Genomic DNA, 16,291 nt, shown 5'->3' on the forward strand with positions numbered 1-16,291 from the left:
GCCTAGCCTTTTATTGTCAGTTTCGCAATTCGGGCACAACAATTTCTTGTGATTCCTCTAACATGCGCTGCAACTTCTTCTTCTCCTTTGCACTTGCGCAGTTCTCTCTGCATCAGCAATGGCCCGACCTAGATCATCAGTTGGCTCATCTGATGCCTCTTGTTCAGCTTCTTCCGGCATTGCCGGCTCAACTTCTCCCCCATTGTTGTATCATCGTATTCAAGGAACCCATGGCCAAGATAGCTATCGTCGTCCTCTTCTTCTTCATTTTCTTCCATCATAACCCCTCTTTCTCCGTGCTTGGTCCAAACAATATAGTGGGGCATGAAACCGGACTCAAACAGGTGTATGTGAATGGTTCTTGCGTTAGAATAATTGTGATCATTCTTACAGCCAGCACATGGACAAGGCATAAAACCATCCACCCGCTTGTTTGCCTGAGCCGTAATCAGAAAAGTATGCACACCCTCAACGAACTGGAGAGAGCATCGGTCATCGTACATCCATTGCCGGCTCATCTTCATTACACAACACCGAATAGACCAAATTAATACAAGTTCATACAATACTTATTCTCATAAAGCAAACATATAAATAGCTCTCTAGCTAAAGAATTTAAATGCAACAACAAATGCGATCAAGATCGCAACTAAGGTAACAATTGATCCAACAACACAATGATACCAAGCCTCACTATGAATGGCATATTTTCTAATCTTTCTAATCTTCAAGTGCATTTTCTCCATCTTGATCTTGTGATCATCGACAACATCAGCAACATGCAACTCCAATTCCATCTTCTTCCCCTAAATTCTTTTTAATTTTTCTTTCAAATACTCGTTTTCTCTTTCAACTAAATTTAACCTCTCGACAATAGGGTCGGTTGGAATTTCCGGTTCACATACCTCCTAGATAAAAATATCTATATCAATTTGATGGGCATAATTTGTCATAAACACGAAATGCAACAAAATAGTTATAAAATCAAATATACCACATCCGAATCATAACCCGGACGAGGACCGACGGGGACGGATATCAAAACCATGGCATACGGGTAAGATAATTATACAAGTAACTATATATCTAAATCACACAAACATGATTCTTTTTATACAAAAAAGATAAGAACAAGAGGGCTTACCCCACAAGGTGGTGCCGGCCACAAGATGGTGCGGACGATCGACGGTGGTTAGGACGAAGACGGGAAGGCACTAAGTAAACCACACCTACATATGCAAACTAAGAGTTATTTTAAGCTCAAATTGCATATAAATCAAATAAACTACCACATATAATTCCTCCCAAATTACTAAAACCCACAAATTAATGACTATATAAAGCATTGCAAAAGCTAATCTAGCAACGAGAGATGAAAGGACAAAGTTGCTTACCTTTGTGATCACTTGAATGGATGGGGGCCTTCAAATCTTGACAAAATTTGGGCAAAATGTGAGATGAGCTCAAGGTAGAGGGGGAAGAACAGAGAGGAGAGGAAAAAAGGGAAAAACAAAGAGAGCTCGCTCGCGGTGGACGAAGGGTTTATATAGGACGACCTTTAGCACCGGTTTGTGCCACGAACCGATACTAAAGATGTTGAAGGAGCCCCAGACTGACAACATACTGTCACCACTCTCTTTAGTACCGGCTCGTGGCACGAACCGATGCTAAAGATTCGCCATGAACCGGTACTAATGGTAGTGGCCCAGCTAGCCGTTGAAACCAGCACTAATGATCATATTAGTGCCGGCTCAATTACAAACCGGGACTAATGAGCTGAACATTTGACCCTTTTTCTACTAGTGGTGATGCCCTTTGGTTGGCCAGGCGGATGTACAGACTCCCACAAAACTCCCCATGTTTGTTTCCAATTTGCGAAAGAAATCGTGTTCGGACCGTTCCGTGGACCGATACAAGACCGTTTTGAATAGCTTCCTCGGTTCGGATAGCGCGGTCTGAATGGTTGCGGGAGGTTTGCAGGTCCCGCATTGGAGATGCCCTTAGTCCCTTGTTTCATAATTTTCTTCATGTTTTGAAGTAAAACCACGACAAAAATAATTATGAAACGAAAGGAGTAGGTGTTAAGAAAAGAAATGGCAGGAAAGTACTCCCTCCGTTCCAAAAAGATGACTCTACTTTATACTAATTTTAGTACAAAGTTAATATAAAGTTGGGTCATCTATTTTGGGACGGCGGGAGTAGTACTCCGTTCGAAAATAATTGTGAGAGAAATGGAGTCTCTGATACGAGCGGCACCACACCGACCGTTTCAGCCGGACATATTGTTACAATTTTGCTAAAGCATATCTAGATGTGTCATAAGTATTGCACATCTAAATCATATGTCATTGATCTTACAATGAGATTCGTGCGAATATTTTATTTCCCTTTTTTCTTTTTCTTTTTATCCTTAATTCACTCACTTAGATGTGCAATAATTAAAGCACATCTAGATACGGCCTAAACACACCCATATTGTCATACCTCGAACTTATATGCATCTCTTGCCAACAATCACAAGGCCATCCACGGCACGCGCGCCCAGCTGCAAATCCAAAGCTAGCTCGTGCGCGTGTGCATGCCCTGTTACTGTCCAGGCCACTTCCTCACCAATGCCTCAGCTCGGCACCCTCGTCGCCATCACGCTACTCCTCCACCTCCACGCCGCGCCGACGGGCCTCGCGCAGGCCGCGACGGGCGCGTTCATCTACGCCGGGTGCTCGCCGTCCAAGTACGAGCGCGACACCGCCTTCGAGAGCAACCTCGGCTCCCTCCTCGCCTCCATCGCCTCCACCGCGTCCTCCGGCGCCGCCTACAACAGCTTCACCGCCGGCGGCGGCGTCGGCCAGGCGGAGGCGACCCGCACGGCCGCGTACGGCCTGTACCAGTGCCGCGGCGACCTCGGCCGCGGCGAGTGCGTGGCGTGCGTGCGGGAGGCGGTGGCGCGCCTGGGCGCCGTGTGCGCCAACTCGTACGCCGCGTCGCTGCAGGTGGACGGCTGCTACGTGCGGTACGACGCCAGCGACTTCGTCGGCCGGGCCGACAACACCGTCGCGTACCGCAAGTGCAGCTCCGGCAGCAGCGAGGACGCCGGGTTCCTCAAGAGCCGCGACGCCGTGCTCAGGGAGCTGCAGGCGCGGGCCGCGACGGGGTACAAGCTGACCGGCTCCGGCACGGTGCAGGGCGTGGCGCAGTGCCTCGGCGACATCGCGGCGCCGGACTGCGCCGCGTGCCTGGCGCAGGCGGTGGTGCAGCTCAAGGGCACGTGCGGCTCCGCGCTGGCCGCCGACGTCTACCTGGAGCAGTGCTACGTCAAGTACTGGCAAAACGGACACGACTTCCGCTCTTCACAGGGTACGTATTATTTTCTTAGGAATACGTCTGCGTGGTACAATGCCAACTATGTTAAGCATCGCCGTAGGAGTAAAACCATCTTCTTCTTCTCTTTTCTTTTTGCGGGGGAGGAGTAAAACCATCTTCAGCTTCAACAGATCACAACAAGTCCTCACTTTCCTTGACAAGTTATTTTTAGCCAAAAAAACGATTTTCTTCAGAAGTCCTAACGTTTAACATTGTTTTATCAATGAAGTTTGAGACAAACACATGAATTCAAATCTGTGAGATTAGACAACGGTGAAAAATGTATAGAGAACTTGCATACCGTGGCCCCACCGGATGCGCGAATTAGACGTCAATTGCAACTGGAGACCACTATATAGAACTATTATTAGTGATGATCAGTCAAAAGGTGATATGGAGGGCATGGGGCAATGGCAACGAGCATATATTCCGAACTGGTAAACTTCCAATCCAAAGTTGATAAAGAGGAGGACAAGCGGAATATATTCCAAACTAGCGTTTTGTTAGATGTGAGAGGTAATGGTGGGGTTCGAAACACGATTAGATGTGATTACTGGTATAAACATGGTTGTGGGGGGTGACTTTCATATCATGGCGCTTTACACACACCGACGTGTTCCGTACAAATTTACTGATCATATGATAGAAGCTACGCCTACTGATTATATTCCTTGTGAACAAAGGAGACACTTTTCTGCGAGTGCTGCACTTGTTTCGAATGGACTTATTAATCTGCTTGGCTTTGGTGACAGACTATTCGGGAGACGAATTTGGGAGGACCGTGGCTATAATAATTGGCATCTTGGCCGGGCTAGCACTCCTGGTGGTGTTCATCTCTTTCCTCAGCAAAGCATGTAAGTCCTCTAGATTATGTCAGCCCAAACTTCAGTTTATTTATTTAATTTTACCAAACTTTTAAACCATTTTTCCAATGCAATGCAGGCTAGAAGCCCACACGGCCCAGGTTACCTCCAGCTACAGCATTAGAGACTAGAGGACAGGACGACATGGCATCAGGAGTCCAAGGAAAAACCCAGCAAAAGGACTCCTACTGGCTGGACACTCGCACTTGCATAGGTCGACTGATCTTCAAGTTGTCTCAGAAGTATCGCCTCGGTTTTTCCTACAGTATTTTACTTTGAGGGGGAAAACTGCTCTTGAATAATTAAGACAAGAAAGAAAGGCCTGCTTGTGAACGCATTACCTGGTTGTTCATCATACCACACACCATGCAGGATTAATACTAGTACGTACAATATACATCACACAGCTAAAGCAACGGACATGGCCACATTCTTATATAGTCGGCCTCAAGGTTATTTAGATGATACACTACTAATAATAGCCCCATACAATACTACATATTCACATAAGCCGACGACAAGTAACATACTAGCATGCACCTCAGCCGGTTGGTTGATCAAGCGCTGTACCCTTGGATCAAGCTGCTCCATCTCGCGGAGTTCTGAACGCCGCAAGCCCCGATGCTTGCTTCCTTCATCGTTGTGCCAGAAATCCCATTGTTGCATATATTTGCGAAAGCTCGCATGTGCTTCATACCGTACTGAGTGAGCGATCCGCAATGAGACTCAAAGATCCGCACCTGAAGAAGGCGCTCAAGATTCAAAACATTAGAAGGACTGAGCTGAAACTATGCAGGTGTACACAACACAAGAGTCTCCTACTCACCATCCTCTTCAGGCAATCCCAGTCGTCCACTAGAGGCTTCCCAGAAGGTCTGACAGCTTGAAGCACCGAAGGTCCATTCTCGTAGCCAAATAGAAGCTTCCCAATAAAATCGATGCTGCTGTCAAGATGCTTCCTGTGGGTGACTGTCTCACTGATCTCCCTCAGAACGTTCGTCTTCTCTTTCGACTTTTCATGTAGCAGCTCATACTGAAACCAAACCAAGAACCTTCAGCTAACATAGGCATAAGGCAGAGGCCAATACTAAACACAAATACTAATCAGTCGCAGACACAGTGCTGTAGGTTCCGATGAAAGTAACTCGGTAGCAAGTACAACTAAAATGGAGAATTTCCTGTGAACAAGAAATAGCAACTGATATATCAAGGGAAAATGCAACAAAAAGCTCTAAATCAATAGACAGTAGACTGCTCAGTTCAGGTAAATCATCCTTCTGAAACAGAAGTCTATTACTGCAATTAGTGTTGAAGAGGTTAGCAAACCAACTGAAAGACTACATAACACTAAAACATACCCTCCTCCACAAGAAAAGAAGATCTGCGTCTCTTTGGTTGATTGCAGCCTTTGGGGCTTGCAAAAATAGCTTGTTTGTAATGTTGGTGTTTGCAGGATTGAAACCTTGATAAAGGTAAAGCTTCTCATCCTTGAAGGTCTTGTCGCCATACTCCATAACATGCGAACCGGCACTATAGCTGTTCATGTCTGAGGTTCGCTTCTTTACCTGCACATGAAACTTTCAGTACCAGGATCTTTACAATTACAAATGAAAATGGTAAAAAGGCAAATAAATCCGCACCACTTCGTACTGCTTCTTGATTGTCTCCTCCTTCAGATTATTAGTCTCACTGTGAAATAGCATGCAGATAACCAAACACGTCATTAAGTGAATGCTTAATATACAAACAGATTCTTCAGCAAGCTTGTGTAATCCGGATTTGCAGGTTCTATGTCATGTACTTAGGAACTAAAGGAAGGAATGGACATGACTTGTTACAAAATCCTCCTTGAGGTACTACGCAGTGCAAAGTAATGCAACCAAATATAACTCATCAGCTGCTGGTCATTGTAACCTATTCTGCTAAACACTGGTACTCTGTAAATTAATCCTATCATTGTGAATTTAGGTTACAAGTTACATACCTGTCTTCCATCCAAGAAATACTGTAGAGATCACCTAAGCAGGTAATATATTCAGAAGGAGGCGATGGTTCCATTCCTGGGCAGTATGTACCCCAGCTGCTTTCTTCTGCATTTGATGCTGTTGTGACATAAATATTGAGGTCTGCAGGCATCAAACCCTCAAAAATACTGCCACTTTCACAAGCTTCCACATATATAACCTGCCAATTATAGCACTGATTTCGGTCAAGCAGGAAACGGTTAGCACAAACAAGTAACCATGGGCAGCCTTACCATTTTTGCATAGGTATTGGATGCATGTTTTTCTTGCAAGACCTTGATAAAATCAGCAGCATACAGATATGGCAGGTTGGGCATACCTGAAACTTGCAAAGGTCAATACACAAGATGAACAAAACTAACTAATACAACAAAGCAGCGGATACAACTTCCACACACCAAGGACTCCAGGACCCCCGTGATCTGAGTAGTAGATAAATATATGGTCATTTGGTTTGCTGTCTATGACCTTCTTACTCCCTCCAGTGACCGCAGTTTTATTGCCCAAGAGAACTGCATAGAAGTTCTTAGCAGTAACTGCCTCTCCAGTGTAGTCCTGAAATTATAATGATGCTATCTTCATCAAACTTGAGAGAAGGGCAATAGATATCTTCATCAAACTTGAGAGAAGGGCAATAGATATGTTCTGTACTTCTACTATACACAATTATTGAGCCATATGAAGCTCGAAAAGAACATACCGATATTGAACTACTTTTTTGTGTCTTGATGCAGTGATAGTTAAATTTATGTAGAGCAGTCGTACAAGTACACCGAAACCCACACAGCCCCCACAACCAGGGGTATAGCCAGACCCCAGGCTGCCCAGGCCGCGGCCTGGGGCGTGGCGGTCGAATCCTTAGTATACTGTAGCTACTGCAGCTCTAAGGGCTGGCCCAGGGCATAGGCTGAGGCGCTGAGGCTGGCTAAGCAACTGCCTAAAACACATGCCATTCACCTAAGCACCGCGCTCCACTGAAAGTGTGGCCTGAAGACCGTCTCCCTGGCTTAGACCACAATCCCATCACTGCACGGATAGTGCCAAACAACATTGCAGTGTCGAGTCTAACTCCGTCGAAGACGGCAGCATTCCGCTGTTTCCAAATCCAGCATAACTTGAGCATTATCAATGAAGATAAGTCTTTCGTTAGCGATAGTGGAGTGGAACCAGCTGATTATTGCCACCAGCACACAAGCAATAGAGAACTCCATAGCGCATAGTGATAATATAAGATAGCAGCAGGACACAACTTGCTGCGCTTTTCCCCTTTGAAACTCTATTTACAAATCATAGGACTACACAAATGTTTGATTCAAAATGACCTATGTTAGGATGATCAGTTTGTAGGCAGGATGTCGCAGTAAAGTACTTCAGATTCGAATGAGCAAGGAGGTAGTGTTGAGTAGGTAATAATCAAGGCAACTCAAATCATATATCTTGGTAATAAAAATCATTAAATTACTTGGAAATAAAGGTAAATTTTGAGTTGAAGTAAAATACGTGCTGTAAAAGGTACTAATTGACAAAGCCAAACAACTTAATTGGCGAAACCAATAGACTACAAGGGAACAACCTACATATTGAAGTATTTGCCTAACAACACGCCTGTTTATTCCCCAAGAATATATTAGTGATTCCCATCAGGATTCAGGAGACAAAAATAATGGTAAGACCGTCATCATGTAAGTAGCTAATAGCTAGAACACAAAATAAGCTACTCGCAATGTTGAGGCTGAGTTATATGGACGCACACAACAGCATACATTAGCCCACATGCAATGCTATTTTGGAGATTTCTACATTGCAATTTTAAATTTCTCCTAGATATAAGCCTATTAGAGAATCCAATATGGACTACATACGGAGCAAAACAAGTGAATCTACACTCTAAAATATGTCTATATACATCCGTATGTAGTTTGTATTGAAATCTCTAAAAGGGCTTATATTTAGAAACGGAGGGATTACTTAATTTAATAATTTTGAATATACTACGTGATTAAATTTAATATAATATCATACAAACTAGCTCATGGAAATGCGTTGGTTGATGACTAGTGATCCTAATGTTCAACTCCAAGTTAAGCTACCAAGTCATACCTTTGGAACGCCAGCATATACATCTTCGCCCTCTGGGTGGTTGATGATAACCCCTGGCCTCGGGTTGAGAGGGTTGTTGGCAATGTCATCATACATAAAAACCACGATGTTCTCCTCCTTTACGCCCCCTTTTCTCAATATCTGGTAGGCATGGCATATATCGGCCTGCAACAGCAACACACCACGAATAAATCAAGAGTTCAACAAATGGTCCAGGAAACATAGCTGCTTGCTGGTATCTCCTAGTTTCAAACCAAAGCAAGATGTAAGCACACATTATTGTATCCACAGGCAAAATGTTTCAATCACACTTTCAGGGCTGCACCAAAATTCCAGTGTGCACTAGTGATCTGATCAAAAGTGCAAGTATCCACATAATGAATATCTAGCTCTTATTTCTTTTGTCATCTAAATTCTGTCCAGCATCACCATTATTTTTCAGTGGAATTTATCTCGTTTCTACCCAAACACTAAAAATCAGAAACCCTTTTCCCATTATGAATGAAGCTGCTACCAATACTGAATCTCTCCTGAAAACAGCTAGCAGTAGTATACAAGATCAAGAGAAGAAACAGAACAAAACATCACTGTCTGGAGCACAGACAGCTGCAGTTGGGGATAGCAGGATACTATTTGGAGATTCTTGTGATTCTTAAGTAGTACTCCCTCCGTAAACTAATATAAGAGTGTTTAGAATACTAAAGTAGTGACCTAAACACTCTTATATTAGTTTACAGAGGGAGTAGTTATCTAGGAAAACCTTGGAGTTGTCAAGTTCTGCACCTGCCGCCGAGTACCAACAACTGTGTTGATTTCACAACTTGGGGAAAAAATAGAGTTAAGCTTTGAGCTTCCGGATCACCGATCAACCCATGACCCCCAAAATTGAGATTGAACGTGCAAAACTCCAAATCTGCGAACTCCAACATCTCAACACGGATAATATCGGCAATATTCAGAACTGCACACTGATTGCCGCAAAAGAACTTCCACAAACCGCCAATCCTTCAGCTGTCACGCTCATCTCGTTTCCAGCCAAATTGAACTACGTACGCAACAACAACGCGCGCAAACGCACGCATCACCACGCCGATGATCTCCGACTGCGGTCAGCTGCTCACCTGGTGCCTGTAGTTTCCGTAGCCGGAGGATCCGGCGACGAGCACCGCCCACCTCGTCCCGACGCCGTCCTCCTCCTCGGAACTCTCGTCGCCCGTGGCGGGCTCCTCCTCCCCCGGCATCCGGATCACCGGGTCCCACTTCCACTTCGAGGCGTCGGCCCCCGCCCGCGCCCTGGCCGCCGCACACAGCAGCAGGAGCAACGCGAAGCACCACCGCGGCGCCATCCGTCTGCGCAGGCGAGGTCGCAGTAGCACTACTGCCTAAGAGCACCGCGTGGGGGAGCCGGAACGTACGGGCGAGAAGAGCGGCGCAGGGTGCGGGGTAAAGTAGGCGCCAGCGCCGCCATGCAGGGAGGTCGAGCAGCCTGGAGAGCGGACGCGTGTGGCGCGAGGTGCCAGGTGGTGGTGCGGCTCGTCGGCTTTCGGCGGCGGCGTCGTCTCCCTACCACTCCCCCCTGGTCAACAAGCCCAAGCGAAACAATGGACCAGAGCCCAACTTAATCTCAAAACATGGGCCGGGCCGGCCCAATAAGCAAGGCTTCGTGATGGACCGATGAGAAGAGAAGGGGGCAGACGGAGTCGTTACATGCTATACGCTTTCTAAATAAGCAAAACGTAAACAGGGAGTGCGTGACGGGAGTCCACGACGCATCGGCTCGTCGGGTCGCTGGAGTGGCCGTGGGAAGGTTCCGGAACCCTTGAGCGAGCTCGCTCGGCCCGGCCTGCTGCTCCGCCTTAATCCCCATCTAACCCCAGGATTTGTCCTCCTCCACCCAGCCGCCAAACCTTCTCGAAGCTTCCCCGCCCCGCCCCCGCCCCGATCCGATCGGACCGCCCGCCCGCCATGGCCGACGAGGCGAAGGCCAAAGGTAATGCGGCCTTCTCGGCAGGCCGCTTCGAGGAGGCGGCGGGGCACTTCTCCGACGCCATCGCGCTCGCCCCCGCCAACCACGTGCTCTACTCCAACCGCTCGGCGGCGCTCGCCTCGATCCACCGCTACTCCGACGCGCTCGCCGACGCCGAGAAGACCGTCGAGCTCAAGCCCGACTGGGCCAAGGGCTACTCGCGCCTCGGCGCCGCCCACCTCGGCCTCGGCGACGCCGCCAGCGCCGCCGCCGCCTACGAGAAGGGCCTCGCCCTCGATCCCAGCAACGAGGGCCTCAAGGCCGGCCTCGCTGACGCCAAGAAGGCTGCCGCCGCCCCGCCGCGCCGCGCGCCGTCTGGCGGCGCCGACGCCATCGGCCAGATGTTCCAGGGCCCCGAGCTCTGGACCAAGATCGCCTCCGACCCCGCTACGCGCGCCTATCTCGACCAGCCCGACTTCATGCAGATGCTGCGGGAGGTGCAGCGGAATCCCAGCAGCCTCAACACGTACCTGTCCGACCCGCGCATGATGCAGGTGCTCAGCCTCATGCTTAACATCAAGATCCAGACGCCCCAGGACTCCGATTTTTCGCAGTCTTCCTCGCCGTCGCAGCCGCCACCGCAGCAGCAGAAGCAACAGCCTGAGACAAAGGCGAGGGAGATGGAGCCTGAGCCACAACCGGAGCCGATGGAGGTGTCTGATGAGGAGAAGGAGCGGAAGGAGAGGAAAGCTGCTGCTCTGAAGGAGAAGGAGGCAGGGAATGCATCCTACAAGAAGAAGGACTTTGAGACGGCGATCCAGCATTACACAAAGGCCTTGGAACTTGATGACGAGGACATCTCCTACCTCACTAACCGAGCAGCGGTGTACATCGAAATGGGCAAGGTGAGGTTTATTATTGTACAGATTCCATGCCTTAAAGTGAAGGATCTGATCTTCAGTTCACCCCTACTGTTTGTATATGATTGGTTGCTGCACTGTAAGCATTGGTAGTACTAGTAGTTTTGACTATCGGGCAATTAGGTCATGGCACGTGCTGCATATATATATAGTGACTAGCAGTTGAGAGGATTAGCGGTTTGGTTGATGTGCTAAACTGATGAACATCAAGGTAAGATGGTCTGGGTTCTAGGTACAAGAGGTCTTGGGGACTAATAGGACAATTGAAAGAGGCCTAAAACTAACCATAAGTTATTGATACTGTTAGTGTTAGGAAAATAATGTGAATTGAATTTTGTCTGCTTGGTCTCTCCTGGGTTGCGAATAATTGACGGTTTGCAGTTCTTTTTGACCGACGCTTTGCTAATTACTTCTATTGCAATTGCAATTTACAACCTTAGATATCTCAGAAGTGCACCGCTTGATACTGTCTTATTAACCAAGCGAAGCTGCCAAGTCTTACCACACTTTTCTTGCCACGCTTGATACTGTCTTGTTAAGCAAGCGAAGCTGCTAAGTCTTCCCACACTTTTCTTGCCACACTTCTAGCAAAGTCTGTGAAGAATATGAGGGCCTGTTTTGTTAAAATTATTCACCACAACCATGTTTAGGCAAAGTGTGGCTTGCAGAATGAGCACCACACTTGTGGCAACATGTAACGGAGAATCTGAGTCTACGACTTTTGGATCATGTGTATAATTAAGGGTGTAAAGCCGCAACTGTGGCGTGCCTAACCTAGAGCAACTATAGCAGATGCGCTATATTCCTGTCTCGCAGAATCGTTTTACGGTTCCCCCTAAAATTATTTTGTGTGAACTGATTCGCCCCGGGAGAACAGATCCGCTATCTCTGCAAATTTAAAAACATAGATCATACATATTTCCCGCTACGAAGTTCATCACAACACACCGAAGTTCATATATGGGTAAACTTAGATCTAATAGATAGGGAGGCGGTGCTCAGTTGTCGACGCCGAGGAAGAACGCCTCTGCCGACCTACGGCAAGCGTAGGCGTAGGCGTGCTCCTCCTTTCCCGCGGGAGCCTATTAGCGGCCCCTTCTTCTCTGGCCTTGACAATGTGCTTCACGGCGAGAGCTCCGCATCCGCCTTGCAGCATGACACGGTGTGCGGCTAGAGCTCTTTGTGGAGGTGATGGAAGTTGACCCAAGGGGACCGCTCGTCTTTGTGGGAGAGCCAGCCGCACTTGCTTGGACCGCCAGGTTTTGACGGGTGGCTAGCTGGAGCGTCTTTGCGTGAGATAGTGTGCAGCGGCGACCCGCCAAGGCCACGGCCACAACACCTGCATGCGGATCCTCCCATCGCTCGCCAGGAAAAAAGATCTATGTCGGGTGGATTTGCTCGCTTCAGATAGTAAGGGAGGCGGTGGATTGCGGCGGAGGAAATGCGAGGCCTGAACCCTAAAACGCTGGTGGTCAACTAGATATAGAGGCGGAAGGATTGTTTCGCGGGCCACTTGTATAATTTTTACGGGCCAGGCTAGATATAACGGATCTATTTGGGCCGCAAAAAACGCAAATACACTATGTCGGCCGGAATTATACGGGTCGATGAGGTTATAGCGCATCTGCTAGAGTTGCTCTTACTCTAGGAACCAAATAGATCCGGTGGATAGAGCGTTTTTGCGTGTTTTGTGGCCTGAACAGGTCCGCTATATTTAGCCCTGCCCGTAAAAATTATACGAGTGGCCTGCAAAATTGCACTTCGGCCGCTATATCTACCAGACGACATGCATTTTAGGGCTCCCGTCTTGCATTTCCTCCTTCGCTAGCCGCTGCCTACCTTTCTCTCTCCCTCGGGAGAGCGATTCCACCCGGACCCGGTACAAAGCTTTTTTCCAGCGAGTGATAGGGGGATCCGCAGGCGTGGTGGTTGTGGCGGGTCGCCGCCGTGCAAGATCTTCCACGACGACGTGGAGGCCGGCAGCTCCTTCCTTCCCCTGTCGAGGCTTGGCAGTTGCAGCAAGCCACTTGGGCCCACTTGAACCGTCTCCACGAGGAGCTCTACCCACACACTGATGCGGAGAAGGGGCCGCTGACAGGCTCGCCGCAGTGAAGGAGGAGCACGCCCATGCTTGCCGCCAGTCGGCGGAGGCGTTCTCTTCTTCCTCGGTGTCAACCACCGAGCCACCGCCGCTCCTGCAGCTAGATCTCGTTTTATCTATGTATATGATGAATTCCTGTGTGATGAACTTTGTAGCGGGAACTATGTTTTTAAATTTGCAGTAAGCTTTTGTGGGATCTGTTCTGCCGGGGCGCATCACTTCCCGCAAAATTGTTTTAGGGGGAATAGTAAAACGATTTTGCAGCAGGAATACAGCGCATCTGCTAGAGTAGCTCTTACAGGTAGCCCTGTACTAATTTACAGACTGCTATATTGGCTTAGGAGATCACCGACCCCTGCGTTGGAGCTGTGCATGTAATACAAATTAACATTATACAGGTGCCATACTAATAGAAATGTTCTGTTTCCACTTTGATTTGAATATAATGACACACCCTTGCCCTTTGAATTTGGGTAGATAAGGAGGTGTGGCATGCCACAATTATGGCAGCAAACCATACAGTTGCCACATCTTTTGCAGTTTATGGCTATTGTGTATCCATAAAGGTTTCAGAGTGAACACCAAATATAGATATGACCCTAGAGGGAAAAGCTGCATTTTCTTAATATCAATCCGTGAAGGTTTTCTACAATATACTTATGGAAAAGATTCTTAGAAGCGGCTGTGTGCTCTTGGATGTGTGTTGCCTTAACATGCCACTTTTGTTTACTTTGAGTAAGAAGAGTGTAGTGTTATGATTACAGATTTGCGACCGTCCATAGAGCTGATTACTGTCCCTCTCCTTATTTTCTGCAACTAAATATATCCTGGTAATATATGTTATTTCTTGTTTATTGTAGTCTTATCATTTCCTTTCTGCAGTACGATGAGTGCATTGAGGACTGTGATAAGGCTGTGGAGAGGGGAAGAGAACTTCGTGCTGATTTCAAGATGGTTGCAAGGGCACTAACAAGAAAAGGAACTGCTCTGGCCAAACTTGCTAAGAACTCGAAGGACTATGATATTGCCATTGAGACTTTCCAGAAGGCTCTAACTGAGCATCGGAATCCAGACACTCTTAAAAGGTTAAATGAGGCTGAGAAGGCAAAGAAAGACTTAGAGCAACAAGAGTATTATGACCCAAAGTTAGCTGATGAGGAGAGGGAGAAAGGTAAGAGTGGCATTGCGTTGTCATCATTAGTCTTCCACACTCCTTTTATCTTCTTCTGGTAGCATCTGTTTGTTGCAGATTTATCTTCAGTGTTGCTTTTTATGCTCGTGGCAGTCTTGCTTATCTGATGGTTTTGTAGGTAATGAGATGTTCAAGCAGCAGAAGTATCCAGAAGCAATAAAGCATTACAATGAGGCTATCAGGAGGAACCCGAAGGATGCTAGGGTAAACTTTTTTAGTCCCTGTTGGTTATTTTTCTTTGAAGTAGCTTAAGTATATATGTGACGGAAAAGTTTGTTTCATTGTTCCAATATATGGAACCTCTGGGACAATGTGATGATAGAAAAATCTTGGTGGTTGCAAGTTTTGCAACTCTACAACATATGGAACTCAGCAGATTGTAGACCACTGAAATATGTATGTTTGCTTTAAAGTGTCCTGTTTTTCGGAACACTTGGCACTTTGATCATATGCCTTTAACAATTTTGAAATTGCACCTGAACTCCATCCTTCAATCAACTCTCAACTGCTGCCCCCTTTTCCTTTTGTTGTCATGTATGTCTGTTTATTGCATTTGTTGACTGCAGTTGTGTATTGTCTATCATTTTACATATGTTTGTTACAGCTTTAACTGTTTTAATGGTTTACCACTTCACCTACAGGTGTACAGTAATAGGGCTGCATGCTACACCAAGTTGGGAGCCATGCCTGAAGGTCTTAAAGACGCAGAGAAGTGTATTGAGCTAGACCCAACCTTCACCAAAGGGTATACAAGAAAAGGTGCAGTTCAGTTTTTCATGAAGGAATACGAAAAGGCAATGGAAACTTACCAGGCTGGGTTGAAACTTGACCCAAATAACCAGGAACTGCTTGATGGTATAAGGAGGTAATGAAGTTAGGCCATACAACCATTTAGTCTACTCACATAATCTCTTGAAAATATGCATAAACAAACTTTTAACTGCTGTTGGCTTTTGCAGGTGTGTTGAGCAGATCAACAAGGCTAACAGGGGTGACATAAGTCAGGAGGATTTGCAGGAGAAACAGGTAAGCCTCTTGATGCACTTCAGGGATTCTTTATGTTGGCTGTTCCACAAACTCAATATCGCTAACCCTTTTTGTTATTTTTGTAGAGTAAAGCTATGCAGGACCCAGAAATCCAGAACATCCTTACCGATCCCATCATGCGACAGGTATCATCGAATCTCAGTTCGTTGTGAGAGTAATGCCATTCGGTCTATTTGTTCATACAAATGACGCTGGAAATGTTTTGCAGGTGTTGATGGATTTCCAGGAGAACCCTAGGGCTGCTCAGGATCATCTGAAGGACCCTGGAGTAGCACAGAAGATCCAAAAGCTCATAAACGCTGGAATAGTCCAAACGAGATGATCAAGCAAAGCTAGAACGAAGCCAGGGGCGTTTGTATTGAGATTGTGCTCGGTTGTGTCACCATTGTACACTGCTTCTCTGCCCAGCGTGAACGAACTTCTATTGTATGCCATGCGAACTTCTATTGTATGCCATGGGGCTTTTCTGTTGGATTCGTGAGTACAGCCTGCCACAACGTTATTCCTGTTTACGGCTATATTATGTTATTACAGTTTTATGTGGGCAATGCCCCATATTATTAGTTGTAGCCGTTTTTGCCTTCACAGTGGACAGACAACAGTAGAATGTTGTTGTATTTTATTTCTTGCTCTAGGGAAATGCTGTCAATGGAGAAAATTCATTGCCGCCTCTGGTCTGGATGATATTTTATTTTGATGCGGAGCTAAGAAGGAAACA

At 46.8% G+C, this 16,291-nt stretch overlaps 3 protein-coding genes across 3 annotated transcripts; 2 read left to right on the top strand and 1 right to left on the bottom strand.

Annotated features, from left to right (window-relative positions):
• The first annotated feature begins 2,267 nt into the window (after positions 1-2,267).
• LOC125513897 (plasmodesmata-located protein 8-like) lies at positions 2,268-4,575 on the top strand. The gene is made up of 3 exons (XM_048679106.2): positions 2,268-3,354; positions 4,113-4,214; positions 4,303-4,575. Exons 1-3 carry the CDS (start codon positions 2,496-2,498, stop codon positions 4,305-4,307), a joined length of 966 nt encoding a protein of 321 aa, XP_048535063.1. The 5' UTR covers positions 2,268-2,495; the 3' UTR covers positions 4,308-4,575.
• A 56-nt stretch (positions 4,576-4,631) lies between these two features.
• Positions 4,632-9,908, bottom strand: LOC125513896 (asparaginyl endopeptidase Rep2). The gene is made up of 9 exons (XM_048679105.2): positions 9,469-9,908; positions 8,348-8,512; positions 6,646-6,802; positions 6,481-6,566; positions 6,208-6,407; positions 5,864-5,912; positions 5,582-5,788; positions 5,050-5,256; positions 4,632-4,963 (listed from the first exon to the last, which is right to left on the bottom strand). Exons 1-9 carry the CDS (start codon positions 9,691-9,693, stop codon positions 4,781-4,783), a joined length of 1,479 nt encoding a protein of 492 aa, XP_048535062.1. The 5' UTR covers positions 9,694-9,908; the 3' UTR covers positions 4,632-4,780.
• Positions 9,909-10,124: 216 nt separating this feature from the next.
• On the top strand, positions 10,125-16,243 carry LOC125513895 (hsp70-Hsp90 organizing protein). The gene is made up of 7 exons (XM_048679104.2): positions 10,125-11,218; positions 14,217-14,505; positions 14,645-14,730; positions 15,168-15,391; positions 15,486-15,552; positions 15,639-15,698; positions 15,782-16,243. Exons 1-7 carry the CDS (start codon positions 10,313-10,315, stop codon positions 15,893-15,895), a joined length of 1,746 nt encoding a protein of 581 aa, XP_048535061.1. The 5' UTR covers positions 10,125-10,312; the 3' UTR covers positions 15,896-16,243.
• The last annotated feature ends 48 nt before the right edge of the window (positions 16,244-16,291 follow it).

Source organism: Triticum urartu, chromosome 6A (assembly GCF_056163025.1).
Source record: "Triticum urartu cultivar PI428250 chromosome 6A, HENAU_Tu73, whole genome shotgun sequence".
Classification (NCBI taxonomy): domain Eukaryota; kingdom Viridiplantae; phylum Streptophyta; class Magnoliopsida; order Poales; family Poaceae; genus Triticum; species Triticum urartu.